The sequence below is a fragment of the Amborella trichopoda genome, chromosome 10 (assembly GCF_054954075.1).
Source record: "Amborella trichopoda isolate Santa Cruz 75 chromosome 10, AtrichopodaSantaCruz75HAP2 v2.0, whole genome shotgun sequence".
NCBI lineage: Eukaryota > Viridiplantae > Streptophyta > Magnoliopsida > Amborellales > Amborellaceae > Amborella > Amborella trichopoda.
Genome location: NC_142345.1, coordinates 22,840,202 through 22,859,625, shown reverse-complemented (window position 1 = coordinate 22,859,625; position 19,424 = coordinate 22,840,202). Strand labels below are relative to the sequence as shown.

General features: G+C 38.2%; 1 protein-coding gene across 1 annotated transcript; it reads left to right on the top strand.

The window, feature by feature from the left end:
• The first annotated feature begins 16,649 nt into the window (after positions 1-16,649).
• LOC18428151 (serine/arginine repetitive matrix-like protein) lies at positions 16,650-18,360 on the top strand. Its single transcript, XM_006837193.4, has one exon. The coding sequence runs from the start codon at positions 16,748-16,750 to the stop codon at positions 18,014-18,016; it is 1,269 nt and encodes a 422-aa protein (XP_006837256.2). The 5' UTR covers positions 16,650-16,747; the 3' UTR covers positions 18,017-18,360.
• Positions 18,361-19,424: the final 1,064 nt, after the last annotated feature.

Here is a 19,424-nt window from a genome sequence, read left to right as displayed (position 1 = left end):
ATTTTGGAAGTGAAAGTTGGTTTCTAGTTAATTCTAGTGAGAAATCACAATTTACCTTAGGACCTAGGCAGGATTGGAACTCTATACATCATTTTGTAGCACCCCACCACCCTGACCGCTTAGAGGCTAAATTTTAGTCTGAGATATAAAGATTTTATATCAACCGTAGTGAAGTCTAGTAGGCGTTGAAATGGTGGGAGGACATTGCAAACAGCGTGAAATGTGGCAAAGTGTTCGATAGTGATATGAGAGAGAAAAGATAACCACATTGATAGGCCACCTAACCATGGTGAGAAATCATGAGCTTCTTGTTATACTTATGAATGCTTAACTCTTGAGTGCAGTTGAGCTTCTAACTAAACCATGTTATATGGGGGTAAGTGAATCTTAACCTCAGACATTATAGGCATGGCGAGATGAGGAACCACAACATTAGCCACAACACACAGCACATGCATGTGCAAGTCTAAGACGCACATTGTAAGCATCCAAAGCCAATAAGCCAGTGCCACCTTAATAGAGACAAAAAAATCATGTTTTTGGAAAGGCTACTATAGAAATATTGGTCTTTTGGAGAATATAACAAGATAGAAAAGTGTATATTGCAGATAACAAAATAGAAAAATGTATATTTTACAATTGTATTACCATTATATATGTAGTGAAAGAACCATCACAAGTAAAAAGTGTGGGGCACAATTATTTTCTCAAAGATTTCCTCTCTCTTTAAAATTTCTTTTTGGTTTTAGAGCAGACAACAACCTCCTCTTTCTTCTGGTGCTTCAAATAATAATTTTAACTGACAGTAATCTTCATCCCTCATGTTTGTTTTTTTGTCAATGCCATAATTTCTTTTCACACATTTTAATTTCTATAAAGACCATTAAAGACATACCTTCCTCACATTTTCTTTCTTTTTTTTGACAATATTACGAAGGTTTATTGCTCAAAAAGATATGACAAGAAAATTAAACATGAAGTAGTTCATCAACAAGAATTGTCTCAGCCAGTGACACCCCAAAAGTAGCTAAACGATTCAATATCTCATTTGCCTCCTGGTCGACATGATTAAAAGAGAGAAAGTTAAAAGAGAGAAAGTCCTTGACTGAGATCCACTATCTCAGCCCAAATTGAATAAAACTTCCACAAAGGATTTGGAATTTTGTTGCACCAATTTATGACATTTTGGGAATCACTTTCCACAATAACTGTAGGCCCCTCAAATTTCCTTTTAATACATATTAGGCCCTACAAAATACCACAAAACTGCGCTTCATTTGAGGTTGAAAGCCCACAAGGCCCTACATAAGATAGGAAAACTAACCCATTTGAATCTCTCACTACTCACCCAAAACCAACTAGACTCACTACTCACCCAAAACCAACTAGACCTGGATTACCAAAAGAGTTTTCATCAAAATTTATTTTAAAAGAACTCACTCCTAGAGGATGCCACTTACCTATAAGTTTGAGCTTCCATGATTTATTTGTGCTCACATTTCTCATATTTACCGAGATATCTACCTTAGATCTCTTCCTTCATTTGTTATTGAAACCCAATTCCAGACTTCATACAAAAAAACTCACTTTCATTGCCTCCATGCTACAGCCATGAAAAGTTCTACCATTTATCTCCCTCCATATATCCCATAAAAGAGCTACTCCAAATATCATCCAAAGTATTCCACATTTATGTAGGCCTGGAACATCCATTTGTGGTAACAATTCTCCATAACTCCTGGGCATGACCATGTGAATGCTTATTTTATCAAAAGCCTATTCCCAAAAGGCACGAGTAAATGGGCAATGCATAAAGAGGTGATCAAAATTTTCTTCATCTTCTTTGCAAAGCAAACAAATGTTCAATATAACTCACCCATTCTTTTGCACTTTTTCTCCTTCCTATCTTCTTCATCTTCCCTTCTCTCACACATTCTCACATCCAATTCTTTCCTCCAGCAAGTTTTCTTCAATCATTCATTAACCAACCAAAAACTAGTAAAGCCTTCTTTCATTTATTAAGAGCCTTTCTTTCATCTCACTGTTTCAAGACATTTTTCGACACCTTGGGTCCCCGATATGGAATAAAAGAAAATCTGATCAATAATGCCCCGACTTACAGTGAAATTCCTAACAGTCTCATAATCGCCCCAAAACTGGTGAGGACCTTCTTAAGGATCTCAAAAGGCCACCTGCTAATTTCTTCGCAATCCGACATGTCTAAGGCAATGTAGACAAAGAAACAGTTTCTAAAAAATCAGCCTCTAGTACCCTGAAACGGACCCTGTAACTGGAACCCTGTTGTGGAACTATCGTCATTGGATCCTTCATGATTGAAAATCCTTAGGGATCAAATTTCAGCTTAAACAGACGTTCCAAGAGAAAGTTATGGGTAAACGACGGAAAGGGGTAGGCCGCACATTATTCTCATGTACCCTCCCCGCACCAGTCTGCATTAATGGAGACTGTTGTCACGACCCCTCCCTCTGACCCTAAACGGTACGAACTAGCTGCGACAGGGTGCGGGACCGTGACATGAGATGGCAAACACCACTCAGGTCGGAGTGTCTCAACGCTTTATAACACACGGGCCTTGAAGCCTTAAACTTTATTGTAAAAGTTTTGGAGAGGATTATAATGTAATATATTTTGGATAAATGGGTTTGCCGAGTTTTAAAATTATTTGTAGTATTTACTTAATTTGCTCGATTACCGAAATTGAAGGGGTTGAGTCCACTCCTGTATGAGTGACAGATGTTACGTGGAGTTCATGAAACCACCCACGCTCTATCGCTTGTCGCCCTGTAAGGTATGGTGGTTGGGGGCGGGGGTCGTGACACAGTATCACAGTAACAGTAGCAGTATCACAGTAACAGTGAAAATATCACAATAACAGTAGCAATTTCACAATAACAGTAGTAGTATCACAGTAACAGTGGCGGTATCATAGTAACAGTGGCAATATCACTGTAACAATAGCAGTATTACAGTTAAGCATTACAACTCAATTTCCTGCAATTATAGGCAATAACATGCACTTGCAATTAGGGTTGTAACTTTTGGTCCATTTGAAATTTGAAGACGATTCCAAAACCAATTTTATACTAGACACACTCTCTTTCCAATGGGGGTAGTTTGAAGATAATATAATCCCATTTGTCCTCTTACAGGTTCGAAGAAATGGGGGTTTACTAGTTGTACTCTACTGTGTACATGGAACAACGACATGCCCTGCTTCGTATCACTAAACTTCTCAAACCGTGAAGTATTTTGAGACAATCTCGAAATCAAAGTTTAAGAAAAAACATATATATTTCTAACGAGGCCAATTTGAAAACATTTGGACTCCAATTAGTTGTTCAAAGGTCCGTTCCAAACAAGGTGATAATTCTGAGTTTTATCAAAACTGCCCACAGTGACCTATCTTCATAAAATAAAGCATAACTTTCAATCTAAGAAGAATTTTAAAATCATTTCTACATGCGAATTTTAGCCCATCAAGGAGCTTTCAAATGGTCATGGTTTGACAGGAAATGGACCTCGTTTGGTTAACTAAATTTAGTGACCACAACAGTGTCAGTGGAAAATTCAGAAAAACAGTCAAGAGTGACCTATACGAACATTTTGAAACATAATTTCATTTTTATAAAGAATTTTGACAGTGGGTAAACACAAACATTTTACTAGACTCACATATCTTTCCAATGGCGGTGATTTATGGTCAAAGGGACCTTCTTTGATTGTTCAAAAGCCCTTTACAAAAATGTGTATAGTTCTGAAATCCCATAGTAATGCCACATATCTCAAGAACATGTTTAATAACCTCAATTTCATGGTGAAGAACATGATAAACACATAAACATGCGTCTCTTACAGAATTTATAAATCATACATTCATTCTTAGCATCCACATTCATCATAAAACAAAAGCCTCAAATTTCAGTGAACAAGGCATAAGAAATCGTCACATCACATGCACTTTCATTACTCATCTCATAAGCATAAAATCCATGAATCCTTATGACTATAATGTAATGGTGACAGATCCTCCATGTTCCGGCCAAAAACCCAAGATAGCAAAATCTTCGTTCGGGCACGAAATCGAGCTGCGTTTGTTGCAATGCGATCGTGAAAGCATGCTCAGTGCAATTCAACAAAGTAATCAAAGAAATACATTAAGAAAGTGGCACACTATCGATCAAAAATTTTCAAGATTCATACAAATTTCAAGTCGCGTGATCGTGGCCTAAAAACGCGATATCCATGGAAGATCACACACGTTCTAGGGCAGCAGCAGAGACTGTTTTGGAATTGTGTATTATTGGGTAAGGGAAAAACTATAATTTTGTACCCAATTTTAGATTTTATTTTAATTTAAATAAATTATAATTATCATCAATTAGATTAATTTTTGGGCATCCACCCATGTTTTGGGCCAAAATTCTATAATACCACGCTATACCCTATTGTAATGGAACTTCAATTTGATTAATAAAATTCAGAGTTAGCTTTGAGATTGCAGGCCACATCCAAGAGAGAGAGAGAGAGGAGAGAGAAGAAAAGTCTGGTACCCCTCTTTGAAGGTAACTTTCTCTCCCCTCCTCTCTTCTCTCTCCTCTTCTTCTTCTCTCTATCTCTCTCTTCTCTACCTCAAATATGCACAGCAGTAAGCATCGTCGTGCATGTCTCTCTTTCTCTCTCTTCTTTTGTCTTCCTCTCTCTCCCTCTTTTTTCCTCTCTCTTCTCTTTCAACATGCATGGCAGTAGGCTACCGTCGTGCGTGTCTTTCTTTTTCTTTTTTCCTCTTTCTCTTGGCTCTCTTTTCTCTCTCATCCTCTCTTTCTTTCCTTTCTCTCTTCTCTCTTTCCTAATCTCTCTTTTCTTTCATATTCTCTCTGTTCTTTCTTTCTCTCCTCTCCATTCACGCACAGTGGTGCCCATCACCGAGCATGACATCCTCCTTCTCCTGGAACGTGCACAGTGAGCCGGGCCTGAACCTGAGTGGCAAGCCGGGCCTCTGTCCAAGTCCCTCCTTCTCCACGTTGCGCACAACGATGCTCATCACCGCGCATGATATGTCTTTCCCAATTCTTTGACAAGGACATTGAACAGGGCCCTTTCCCAAGTGGTGGGCCCGTTCGTGTCTATCCCTTTTGACACGCACGACGATGCTTATCACCATGCATGACTTTTCTTTTCTCTCTCCGCTTTCTCTCTCTTACCATGGATGGTGGAACCTATCGTCGTCAATATTTTCTCTCTCTTTCCATGGACGGTGGAACCTATCGCCGTCCATGTTTTCTCTTTCTCTCTCTCTCCTATCATGGATGGCGGAGTTTATCGCCATCTATGTTTTCTCTTTCTCTATCTCTCCTATCATGAACGGCGGAGTCTATAGTCGTCTATGTTCTCTCTTACCTTCTTTCTCCTTTCATGGACGACAGAACCTATTGTCGTCCATGTCCTCTCTAGCTCTCTCTCCTTTGTCATGGACGGCAGAACCCCATCACCGTCCATGCTTTCGTCTCTCTTCTCTCTCATCTGTCATGGATGGCGTAGCCCCATCGCTATCCATGCTTTCTTCTCTCTTCTTATTCCTCTGTCATGGATGGTGGAATCCCATCACTGTCCATGCTCTCTCCTTTCTTCTCTCTCTTCTTTCTATCTTTCTCTCTCTTCCCTCTTTCTCTTCTCACTTCTCTCTTCTCTCTTATTTCTCTCCTTTCCTCTCTCTCTCTTTTCTTCTCTCTTCTTTCTGTCTTTCTCTCTCTTCTCTCTTTTATTCCTCTTTTTCTCTCTCTTCTCTCTTCTGTTCCTCGTTTTCTCTCTCTTCTCTCTCTTTTCTTTCTTTCTCCTCTCTATTTTCTCTCTTCTCTCCCTCTCCTTTCTTCTCTCATCTCTCTTGTCTCTGCTCTCTCCCTTCTTTCTTGTTTTCCTTCTTTCTTTCTTTTTCCCTTGTTTTCTCTCTTTACGTTCCTTTTCTTATCTCTTCTTCTTCTTCTCTCTTCTCTTCTTCTTTTCTCTGCTCTCTTCACTTCTTCTCTTTCTTCTCTCTATTCTTTCTTTCTTTTCTCTCCCTTTCTTCTCTTTTCTTTCTTTTCTCTCCCTCTGTTCTCTCTTCTATCTCCTCTTTCTCCTCTATTTTCTCTCTTCTTTCTTTCTTTTTTCTCCCTTTCTTCTCTCTTCTTTCTTCTCTTCTCTGTCCTCTTTCTCCTCTCTTTTCTCTCTTCTTTCTCTCCTCTCTCTTCTCCCTTTCTTTTCTCTTCTTTCTTCTCTTTCTCCTTCTTTCTCTCTTCTATTCTTCTTCTTCACTTCTCTCTTCCTTTTCTCTTCTCATCTTTTTCTTCCTTATTCTCTTCTCTTCTATTCTTCCTCTGCCACTCTTCTCTTACCTCCCTCTCTTTCGTCTCTCCCTTCTTTCTTCTTCTCCCTCGTTTGGCCAAGGGACAGGTTTAATATAGTACTATCATGATAGTCTAATAGTCGAGCAGTATTGCCGCCATGAAGGTCTGAGTTACTGTGCCCGCCTTGCTGCCACGTCAGACTTGCCATTATGCCAGGCTAGTTGGTGTTGGTTCTGTCATCGAGTAGTATTGTTTACGTGCCAGTCTGAGTTACCGTGCCCTTCTTGCTACCACGCAAGGTCAATCACCATTCCAGTCTAGTCACTGTGTCAGGCTAGCCACCCTGTCAAATGCCTCTTCTTCTCTTCTCTTTTCGTTAATCTATTCCTCTCTTCTCCTTTCATCACCCCAATCTCCATCTCATCACTTCTTTCCTTCTTCTTTGAATGTGCATTCGCCCAAAGACAAGGTCATGTCCCTTGGCCCGCTTGTCTTGTAAATTAATCGTGTGTGTGATTGCAAAAACATGAGAGTACAGGTCAAGGGAGGCGATTTTGAACCAGTTGTAGGATTGGGGCCTTTCCGTCGTGATCTAAGAGGGCGCTCACGTGAGTCAGCCTGAGTGAGTCACGTACTCAGGTGAGGTGCGTCCTGCCTCACATTAAATTCACCTCTCACTGATTGGTGCACCTGCCCTTGTTTCTTAACAAGGTTCCCTAGAGAGCGATCTCAAGTCTCGAGTTCTCCTTGAAACCCGAGACACGTGCCACCAGGTCATCCCGACCTGGGGGTGAGATTGAGGCATCTAACCACTCACACATATTCAAGCCTTCTTTTATTTCTCTATTATTTATTATACCATTCAATACAATCATTATTAGTCACATTTCTCGCTATAAGAACTTTTTTTTTAGTCTCACCGTTTCCACGACCCATTTAAACCTCAATACCTCTTCTTCGATGGCTCGTCCATCCTCAACATCCAAGTATCCTTATCCTTCTACCCGTAATATAGGAAACTTTGTGTCTATTAAGTTGACACACAACAACTATCTATTAACTCAAATGCTCTCTCTCTCTCATTGAGAGCTAGGAACGTTTTTAATTTAGTAATAGTGATTGCCCTATACCAAGTCAAAAGAATTCCTCTCTTGATGGTAAGAGTGAAATCGAAGACCCAAACTACAAATCTTGGCTAAAATCCGACCGGCTTTTTAAAGCCTGGATCACATGGACATTATCATAAGTGTTCTTTGGCCTTATTGTTGGCCTCAAGACTTCTGCATAAGTTTAGAAATGCCTGAATAATGCCTATATTGGTAATTCTAAAAGTAGGGAGTTCCAACTTATCCAGTAACTCCAACACTGCAAGAATTCAACCCTATCATAATACATATGCAAATTCAAGAGTATTTGTGATGATTTGACCTGTACCATATGAAAATAAGGTTTTTAGGTTCTTAATGGATTGGCTCCAAAATACGAGAGTTTTGTTACCATTATGCTTAAGCCTCGGATTCTTTCATATTATGAAATTATATCACTTCTTCAAATCTATGAGATTAAAAATCAACCCCATGTCTCTGAAGAACACTCAGATCCAAATTCAAATATGGTCTTTATTGGACAACAAAAAAAAATTGACCCTGAAGAGGTAACCAAAATTACAGAGGTAGAAGGAAGAAAAACATTGGTGGTCAATTTTTCTTCAACTCTCGAGGACATAGGTTTATTAACACTAGTCAGATCAGTAACATGGGTAGTGGGGTGTCTTAGAAAAATCAAGAAAGTTGTCGTACACTTCTTATGTGACACATGGATCAAGGCTTTGAATAAGATTCCTAGATACCACAAGTGTCAAATTTGTGGGAAACTTGAGCATACTATATTGAAGTTTTGACATTGATTCAACCGCACATACCAAGTAGAAGATATACCTCAGGACTTTGCTACAATGACTATAGCTTTCACAAGATTCAGAATGGTTCCTAGACACAGATACCTCCACTCATATGATATAAGATCCAGGAAAGTTGTAAAATTTTCATCCCTATGGAAGAGTCGTGGTTAGGAATTGTGAACAATTAAATATTTCACATGTTGGTGATGCAAATATTGCTATTGGCACTAGAAAATTCAATGTTTATAATATTCTTTTGGTACCTAAAATGAAAAAGAACATGTTAACTTTTAGTTAATTTAAAACAGATTTCCCTTATATTTTTTAGCTCTCATCAAATGGTTTTCTGATTAATGAAATGACCACAAGGAGAACTATGACCAGAGGGAGTTGAAAAAGAGAATTATATGCACTTAAAGAAGTGAAACAAGCTTTAGTCTCTAATCAGAATAAAAGAACATCAGAAGATGTGTGGCGTCAACGTATTGGACATCCTCAAAATAAAGTTGTTCATTAATCTAAACAGTTGATTAATGTTAATACATGGAATAAATCTCATTTTGTCTATGCTTGGTATCAAATGGGAAAATTTTGTAAGCTTCCTTTTAGTAGTGTTGACAAAACCTCAACAGGATATTTTTTTTTATCTTTAAGATTCATTCAAACTTATGTGACTCTATTCCAATTTTATCTAATCAAAATTATCAATTTTATGTGGTATTTGTTGATGATTATACTTATTTTGCTTGGATTTATCATTTGAAACGAAAAATCTAAATTTTTCGCTGCATTTATGAAATTTCATCATGTAGTTGAAAGGAGGATTGATAAAAGAATTCAATTTTTTCAATGTTATGGAGGTAGTGAATTTGGTAAGAATGAATATATTGATCATCTTAGTGACAATAGCATCATGCAACAATCGTAATGTTCGAGAACCCCTGTGAAAAATAGAATAGCTGAAAGAAAATATAGAAATATTATAGAACTAAGCCTTATAATGATGTTTCATATAGAAATTCATAAGTGTTTTTTGGTTGAAGCCTCTCAACTGCAGTATTTGTTATCAATGGAATTCCCTTTACCAATTTAAAAATGGATTCACCATACTCGTTATTTTTTGGACACTTACCAGACTACTCCTCATTTCGAGTATTTTGATGTCGGTGTTTTCCATATCTTTGAAACTATGCTACAAATAAATTTAGTCCCCATTCTCTTCCATGTGTATGCTTGGGCTATAGTATCCAGCATAAGGGTTACAGATGTCTACATCCACCCACAATCCGAGTCTATATTTCTAGAAATGTTGTATTTGAGGAAAATATCTATCCTTATGCTAAGCTCAATATTTTGTTTGATAGTGCTCAGGTTCAGGAGAAGCTATCCACCTATGCAGAATGATAAGAGTATTTTAGTGTGATATATAAACTCCTTTTTTTTATGATCCATTACCTCCATATAAACCACATATATGGGATGCCCTTGATGTATCTGGTCTATCAGGTCCTACTTTGCATATCATTAATGAGATGATGACTACATCCACAAACAAGCAGAGTCTATATCCCTAAATATGTTGTTTTTGAGGAAAATATCTATCCATATGCTAACCTCAATTCTTTGTTTGATAGTACTCAGATTTAGGGGGAATTGACCACCTATGCAGAATGGTAAAAGTGTTATGAGCCCTTGATGTATCTGGTCCATGATTCATCACCTGATGCCCTTGATGTATCTGGTCCCTCAGGTTCTGGTTTGCTCATCATCAATGATAGCTCTCCAACTTTTCTTACAAAAGAATATGTCACTATTGGAACACCAATCCAAGATGTCTAAGATGATGTAATACACAATCATGGTGATGAACATGTTGCCACTCAAGAAACCAATCAATCTAATTTTTACCAGCCTCTTAGACGTTCCTAAATGTGAATGCTTAAGATGTTTAAACAGATATTAGACTCCAAACAGAAAACCAGAGGATATCACATTCGGCCAAATTTGCCCGTGCATTCCGTGTCATAGAAGCACTGGTTTTTATATTTATATATTGAGAATATAACAATTCCATATGTTTAATCCTCTGTTACAATTTACATCAACTAAAGGACAGGAAAATGAGCTGAATACCTTTGATTTTAGCCTTAAAACCTATGTATTCATTTCTAAGGAAGAAAAATATACAGAAATATCGAAAGAGAAGATAATATCAAGGGCATATTGGCCCATATACCTATGGATGTACATGGGGATGTTAACCTTCAAGTCTGGTCTTCGTAAGAGAACGGGTCTCAAATGGATAGTAGAAGATGATTATCTCTCTCTTCGTATCTTGAGTATCTCACTATCTTTTCTCACTCTTAATTCTTACTGAGGTAAAACCCTGGAAGAATGCTTATCTCAGCTAAACTTTGTTTATAAAAAATGTGCAACCTCTCTTCAATCAAGAGAATCCTTTTAATGCTATCAAGTTAAGGGATAGCCATGCCTTTCTCATCTTTGAATCTTCACCCTCCATCTTCATCTTGTACTTATCCTTTCATCTCAATCACAAAATCTACCGGGTGTACATTTTATCTTTATAACATTGTTATCTTTCATGTTTATCTTTTGAAGTTGCTTTTGATTCGATGATAATCTCACTATTTGAGTTGTTTGCATAAGTATCTCTTGATGATAATCACTGATATCTTCAATTTCAAACATTCGAACTTCAAGCTTAGTCATGATTTCATGGGAATAAAATCAAGAGTTGGTCATCGATGTCAGTTGATTGCAATCAATTCTATTGTTCAACTTAATCCATACTACACCTTTTAAGGGTGATAAAGCAATGAGTCAATAGTCCAACGGTTTTGTTTTCATGAGAAAACCCCCTCGTATCAAAGAAGAAATCCTCACTTTGGTTACCAAATGTCCCACGGTACATGAAACTTTTAAGTCTTTAACTTCTAGGCGATGAGGATGGTGGGTTAAGCCATCTCCGAGCAGCTAGAACTACTGAGATACGAGGATGATGGGTTAAGCTATCTTCGGACAACTTTAAACTATTGAGATATAAGGATGAAAAGTTAAGCCATCTTTAGACAACTTTAAATTGTTGAGGTATGAGGATGATAGGTCAAGTCATCTCCGGGCATCTTTAAACTGCCGAGGTATGAGGATGATGGTTTATGTCATCTCTAAGCAGCTTTAAACTGTTGAGATATGAGGATGATGGTTTAAGCCATCTTCGGACAGTTTTAAACTATCAAAGTATGAGGATGATCGGCTAAGCCATCTCCGGGCAACTTTAAACTGCCGAGATATGAGGATGATGTGTTAAGTCATCTATGTGTAGCTTTTAACTACTGAGGTACGAGGATGATTGGTTAAGCCAACTTCGGGAAGCTTTAAACTACTAAGGTATGAGGATGATGGGTTAAGCCATCTCCGAGCAGTTTTAAACTATCGAGATATGAGGATGGTGGTTTAAGCCATCTCTAGGAAGCTTTAAACTGTCGATTGATATGAAACTTCAAGGGGGAGGGTTATGATGCATCGAATTCTGAATCCCCAAAAGTCTCTGCTTGATTCCAGAATATGAAGTTCTAGGGTGTTAGTATGGCATATCTCAACTAATGGAAGATATGGATATGGGTTAAGCCTAGTCCAAATATTGCCCAAGTTATACCACTCTTGGACTTTAAGGCATATAAAGCATCGACATGAATATCTTTAAGGACACATTTGAGCTGGTGCTATTAAGACATATTTGACCATCTGCTAAGACAGCCATCCAGCTTGCGTTACCGACTCTGCTGCATATTTGACTTCTCCAATCAAGCATTTGTTAGAACACACTTAGTCATGTATAGGGACTAAGAAATATATCTTCAAAGGCAAAGGCTATTCAAAATGATTCATTCATCATGCTTTCGCACCTCAACCCTAATTGAGCGTTCATTGGAATATATCTAGCCTTTGCATAAGATTACACCCAATACCTCTAAGCATCATCGTCATCACATGGTTCCAAGATCTCAAGATGGTACTCAAAGACCTTGGTTTCTCCCATCTATAGCAGCAATCTCAAGTTCTGCCTTTGGAGCTAGTTTCATATCTTTTAAGTATGAATATTGTTAGTTGTTGTTGTTCAGTTTATGAGACTAAATTAAAACCTGATGGTAGTTTAGAAAGACTTAAGGCCAAACTAATTGCTAAAGGAGACAATCAAGTTCCTTGAATCGATTCCTCTTAATCATCCACTCCTGTTATTAAGCTGCTAATATTCAGATTGTGCTCACCATAGCTATTGTGCGACACTAGCATATCAAATAGATTGATGTGAACAATGCATTTATGCATGTCTTTCTAAAGGAACTTGTATTTATGGACTCTTGGATTTATGAGCTCAAAATATCTAAATTATATCTACAAATTGAAAAGATCTTTCGATGGTCTCAAGCAAGTACTTCAGGCCTGATTTGATCGATTTAGTGTATGTAACAAGATCAGAAAGTGTATGTTACACAATTGTATTATCATTATCTATATAATGAAATAATCACCATAAATAAAAAGTGTGGGGCACAATTATTTTCTCAAAGAGTTCCTTTCTCTCTAAAATTTCTTTATCCCCCTATCCACTTCTCCTTTAAGCCCCAATGGGGCTAGGGTACCTAAACATTTCTCACTTATAAAGCCATGGAGAAGGTTGTTTTTTGGCACATTAAAAAGGAAAAAGTCTATATAATGTGTCAACTTAAGTTGTAAAGGGAAGATGCACCTCAAAAAGCCATTGGACGAAATTCGAACCTTGGAAGACCTTTTTATTGATCATCTTGAATATGAACAAGAAAAAAAAAAAAAAAAAAAGATTTCAAGCCTTAAAAGATCTCATTTTATAACATATTGGTTAAACTGTCCATTTCAAAAATTTCAAGTATTTATAGATTTCTTTGATTGGTACCATTTTTTAACTAAAACTTTATACTTAGGGTTGTAAATAGAATTTTCAGGTCTTTTAAAAATTTCTGACACCAAAATTGCATCTTCCTATGAAATTTTAATCCGCCTCTTACTTTGATTGTTTGAGGTGGGTGCCTTAAAAAGAATCCAAAAATTTACTCTAAACTATGCTTTAATTTTGAAAATTCCTAAATACATAATTATTTGGGAACACCATTGAAATACTATTACCGACCCACATGTTGCATATAACTTCTCTCTCTCTCTCTCTCTCTCTCTCTCCAAGTACCCATTACCTACCCCAAGCATCGCTAGACCCAAGGAATAGAAAAGAGTGTCCATGTTCCTCCTAGTTGGATGGGCGCCTCGTGAACGGGTGCATGGGTAAGGTGGGATTGAGGTGTTTGGTGGGTGGCTCTTCTCTAAATATTTGAATTCGAGATGGTCTCTTCCTGTTATTGTATTTTAATGCTAATTTAATCATTTCTACTTGGGTGTAGTTTTTATAGAGCCGAGGCTCTAAACAATCAAAGTAAAATGCACCTTCAAATAGTGTCGAGAAATGCGGTTTCAATACTGGAAATCTTTACGATAGCCTTATAATATTTTTAATTATAAAATTTAAAGCTTCACAAATAGTGTAGATCGAGCTGATCTATGAAAACTTAAAAATTTTGGAAATTGATGTTCCAAAAAGGCCAATATCTATTTTCAAAACTAGAAATCTATTTTTTTTTCTCATGTCCATACATCTTGATGTCAAGATGATCAATTTGAGGATATTTGAACATCAAAACAACTTCCTCTAGTGAAATTTTTGAGGTGGGCTCTAATTTGATTGTTTAGAACCTCGGCCCCATATAAACCTTTTCCTTTTTACTAATAAGCGAGGGAAGAAATCAAGAAGTATTTTTATAAATATTGAGATAGAGAAAAGTGGGAATCCAGATGTATTTATTTAAAGTCAAGGTGGACCCTCTCTCTCTCTCTCTAATTATGCCAGAACCACGCAATTAGTCCTCCACCCAACCTATTCTTAGTGATTCCAATTAAGAATCTAATTCAGCATCCATAAAAACAAAGACTAGCCAAAAGATTTCATACTCGCGTGGGGGTGTACTATTCATTTACCTCCTCAGATATAACACATGTTAGGAATGCTTATCACATCTCAAATTTGGGGGATGTAATCTCTACAACCCATGAACTAATCTCAAAAAAAAAAAAAAAAAAAAAATCCGAAATAAACTCTCTACATACTAGAAAAAAGATAATGCCAATACTGAATAAAGACAATCCGAATTTTTTAAGAGCTAGATCTAGGTGTCAAAAACCTCAAAAATTTTTCTTTTGAAAATTAATCATCTAGTAGTACTTATACGGTTCTTAAAATTTTAAACCAAAATAATATTTCCAATAAGTATTTTGAACTAGGGAATATCCCCTTACCATTTTTTCCGGTTTATTTCGATGACTAGAAGGAAGAAACAGATTAGTTTTAGGATTCACACAAAGTGCAAGTATTTGTGCTTTGTAGGGGATGCCCTCCCTAGAGACAGGATGCATTGGGGTAGGGTGCCTCTTTACTTTCTCTCTCTACTTTTAGCTCTCTCTTAGGGTATAGGGTCTCTTTACTCTCTCTCTACTTTTTGCTCCCTCTCTCTCTCTCTCTCTCTCTTAGGGCATAGGGCCTCTTTACTTCTCTCACTGTACTGGGTTGGCAAGCAACCAGCAAGGAGCAATCTATGTAAAAGAGTGGGGGCAGTGACCATGTGACCGTTGCTCTCATGGCGGGACCCACTGTCATTAATGAAGAGACCGATGTTTGCAACCGCACATGACCCATCATTCGGACCCCAACTCCACCCATAAACCAAACCTAAAAAACATAAAAGTCTTTCTCTCTCTAAAAAAACATAAATTCCTCTCTCTCTCCTCTGCGGTTGGCTCCAAATGCCCAACCCAAATTACTTGGAATAAAACTCTATCCTCCCGCTCGACCAATCAGATTTCTCTTCTCACAATCAATCCCATTAAAATTAAAATTAAAATTAAAATCTTCTTTCTCTTTATAATATCGTCTCTTTCTCTCTCTAAATATTCTCAAACATCTGGGCTAGAGTTGCAGTGCCATCCAATCACATCTGCGATGGATTATTGCACATTACCTCCCGCTCATACATTATCCATCACAATTATTCCTATTTCTAATTTCCTTTTGAGCCACATCACATGTTTTTAACCTTTGTCTGCAATAGTTACTGCTGCTTCAAGTCAGGGTGTAATGATTCCACTTACTCTACAAAACGTTAAAGCAATAAGACGCAAGGATAGGGATCTAAGAACATCATTTAATATCAATGGAAAGCAAACAGCAGGTGTCAAGCGTTGTATTTTCGAGCATAATATTCTCAAGCGAAAAAATTTGAGGTTGTTTTTCCAATATCTTCAAATTAATCATCTGTACATCAAGAAGATGAATATGATAAAAAAAATAGATTTTTAAATTTTAAAAATAGTATATTTTGTAAGATATTTTTTAATAAAAGTATTGATCTTACAAGTCTCTCTCTTACCCATATGTGTAAGACTCTAAATGATCATCATTAAATTTAACACGAATTTTTAAAAAAATTATTACATGGATGCGAGACTTGAGATTTGATTTTTTTATAGATCGGTATCAAATTTAATGATAATCTTTTAAGATCTTACACATGGGTGGAGAAATGTCTTATAAGATCATTTCTCTTTGAACAATTAATTTTCAAGATTTTCATAGATTTGTCGATCTATACTATTTTTTATGCTCTAAACTTTATAAATAAATATGAAAAGAACCCTGCATGTGATGAAAATGACGGAGTTTTTTCCAACCAATTGACACCTACTTCCTATTGGTGTGAAAAAATGTGCTGAGACTAATCGGTGTAAAAAAAGTTGCATACCAACTCACATGATGTGAACATACTTTTTTGAAGGCATTTTCTTGGGTACAGGGTAGCCTTAGAATTTCACTATCATAGCAACAGTAATAGTAATGTGCACTATCATCACCCATTGTTTTCTTTGGGTGAACTTACATCATCAACCTTTGTTCCTTCCCAATAAGAAAAGGCAGAGATTAGGGTTCTTCTCGGGTACCAATTGTGTACAGTCACTATACACCAATGGTTCATATCATGGTGTAGTGTCTCATCACACAATTGAAATGAGTTTGAGTGTGAGAAAAAAAGGAAAGGCATGTCAACGCCCAAGGGTAGGGCATGATTCAAGTGTGTGGAGCGCCATGAATGTTAGAGCCATCCATATGACATCACCAAAAGGTTGTGTGTTGGATTCATCCCTCTTTTTTTTTTTTTTTTCTTTTTTTCCTTTTTTCTTTTGGTTGGAATCATCCATTCATACTTAGAGCACTTCAATGAAACCCACCCACCAACCCTTCTCTCTCTGTCTCACCTCTCATGCTCATTCAATCCCTTCATTCATTGCAATTGCATTTCCTCTTTCTATCTTTCCTCCTTATCTCTTTTCTCTCACCTCTTGAAGCATGGAGGGGATTTCTTCTTCCTTCTCTGTTGAAGAGAGGAGTGAGAATGAAGAGTGGGTTGGTCCTCGCCTTTCTTTCTCCTGTGATGCAGGGGGAGTAGATCCCGGGGGAGAAACTGAAGGGTGGGAGAGCCCTTCTCACTCTCCCTCCTTCCGCCATGGAGAAGGGAGGAGAGAAAGGCAAGTTTGCCAGAGCTATTGCCACTCGCTCTCCTCGCCAAGAAGAGGGAGGAGAGAAAGAGGAGGGCGGCAGAGTCCCCGCCGCTCACTCTCCTACAACCCCAATTCTGCGTCTCCAGAATTTGAGTTTTGGATGGTCCGGAACCCTGCATTCCCCCCCTCCCATCTCTCATCTGCGGATGAGCTCTTCCTTGATGGCGTTCTCCTCCCTCTCCATCTCCTCACCCTAGAAGCTGAACCCGACCCTGATTCTGAACCAGAAACAAAGACCCAACTAGGAGCTCAACCTGATTTTGCATCAAATCTTGAAACCCAACTTCAACCAGAGCTTGATTCAAAACCAAAACCTGCGGCTCATCTTGAATCTGAAGCAAACCATGAACCTCAGCCTGGCTCTGCCAGTGACTTGACAGTGGCGGTAACTCCCTCGAAGAGGTGGACGGATATCTTCAAAATGGGAGAAAAGAAAACAGACACAAAGGAGAAGAAGAAGGGCAAAAAGTCTGAGAGGAGGAAGAGCTTGTCTTCTTCATCTTCGGAGCTCAACATTCACATTTGGCCCTTTTCTCGAAGCCGGTCGGCAGGCAATGAGGACCGACGGAGGGAGGCAGGGCCCACGCGCAATGCCGTCAGCGCACCATGCTCCCGGAGCAACTCCAAGGGAGAGTCAGGGGCCAACGACAGGCCTGTTGGCCCAAAGTCCGCCGGCCCAAGGGCCATTGGCCAGAGGCCCAAGAAAGGGTACATGGGGCTGGGTACTAGCCCTAGTAGGGGTAGCACAGGGGTTCATTTGGGAAGAAATAGCCCTGTTAGACCTCTTCTTCGACGATCGGTCAATGGCTCATCAGGTGTTAAGATTAGAGAGAAAATTATTGAGGGACAGAGGAGTGATAGTTCCATCAAATTTGGGGTAGAGAGGACCAGTTGTTATTCAGGTAGAGCGCGAGTGTTGAACGTCAATGTGCCTTTATGTATGGGAATGGGATCACAGTTGCAGAGCCGATCGAGGTGCAATGGAGAGAGCAACGCTGGGAATGGAGGAAATGGGTTCAGTTTTAGGGCGCTTTTCACTAAGAAAGTAGTGTATTAATATAACTTTGTGTATATGTCCTGCCTCTCGTGGCCCTTTTTGTTTTGGTATGGGATGATTGGCTAATTCTATTAATGGCTTCTGTGCTGTTCTGGTAGTGATTTTGCAGCTATTAGGGTTTTGGGTTGAAGATGAGATGTTCAGATCCCGAAAACTCTGTTTGTTTTCCTGTTTTTTCTTATGCTTCTTACATGGCCTGTTTATTTTCTGTGTTCCTTTTGTGCTTCTTACTTGGCCGAAGGGCTGCTCCTACATGTATATTAATAGCCTTTGTAGTCCTTTTAAAGCTTATACAGATCAGTGTAAGATGATGGAATCTAGTTTGTTCTATTTTCTGTTTGTTACTTTTGGAGCTTTTCCAGAGATGACCTTCCATCTATTTTCATGCCTAATCCTCCCTGTTATACATTTCTTTTGGGAATAAATTAAGTAGGGTTGAGAACCAAAATGGGGACTGAACACTACAATTGAATCCAGGAATTGTCTTTTTATTCTTATATATAAAATAAGAAAAAGTTTATATGCAAGCATGCCCATATATGATCTTAAGCTAGCCACTGTCCAACTTAGTTGGGTGGTGGTGAATTGAAAGACAGGTCGGAAGGTAGTTAGCTCTTGCAGGCATGCTGATATGCTCATATAGTAACCGCGTCGTATAAACTATCCCTAGGCATGACCATAATGCTAAGGTTTGAGCCTGGTGTGGGGCATGCTTCTTTCTTGGCAGAGCTACTATTATCTGTGATTAATGTTTTAGACAATCTTAAACAGATCAATTTAAGGTGTTAGAATCACAATTTGGTGTGTTTTACTTTGACAATCTTAAACAGATAGTGTTAGAATCACAATTTGGTGTGTTTTACTTTGACAATCTTAAACAGATAGTGTTAGAATCACAATTTCGTGTGTTTTACTTTTGGGAGACTCTTAGTTGCTGGTGAAAGGCCTCTGTGGGGGGCAGAAAGGTCATAAATGCCCCAAGTTTCAAGCCAAAGGGGAACGGATTGCATATCTAATGGTTTTAATATATGAGCAAAAACCATCTAATAAATCTTCCACAACAATTCCAATTAGAGATGGGAATAAACTGGCTCCCTTTTCGATCAATGTTTTGGCCTGCAATGTAAAATATATGCCCACTATGCATAGAATCAGTGTTTTAAGCTTGGGAACTAGGTTTCGATTTGTTTCAGATTAGCAATTTTCAAGGGTTCAACTAGTTTGATCATCGCACAGATATGACTAAAAAAGAGAGTTATAAAAATTAGGGAGATCTGATGTTCCCAAAGATCTGATCTCCCCCCTAACCCTCCCCCTTCTGGCCCTGGTTCTTGAATCACTGAATAAAATGCTACACTCTTATGTAATCATATGGCTCTACACTCTATGTAATAATATGGCTCACCCA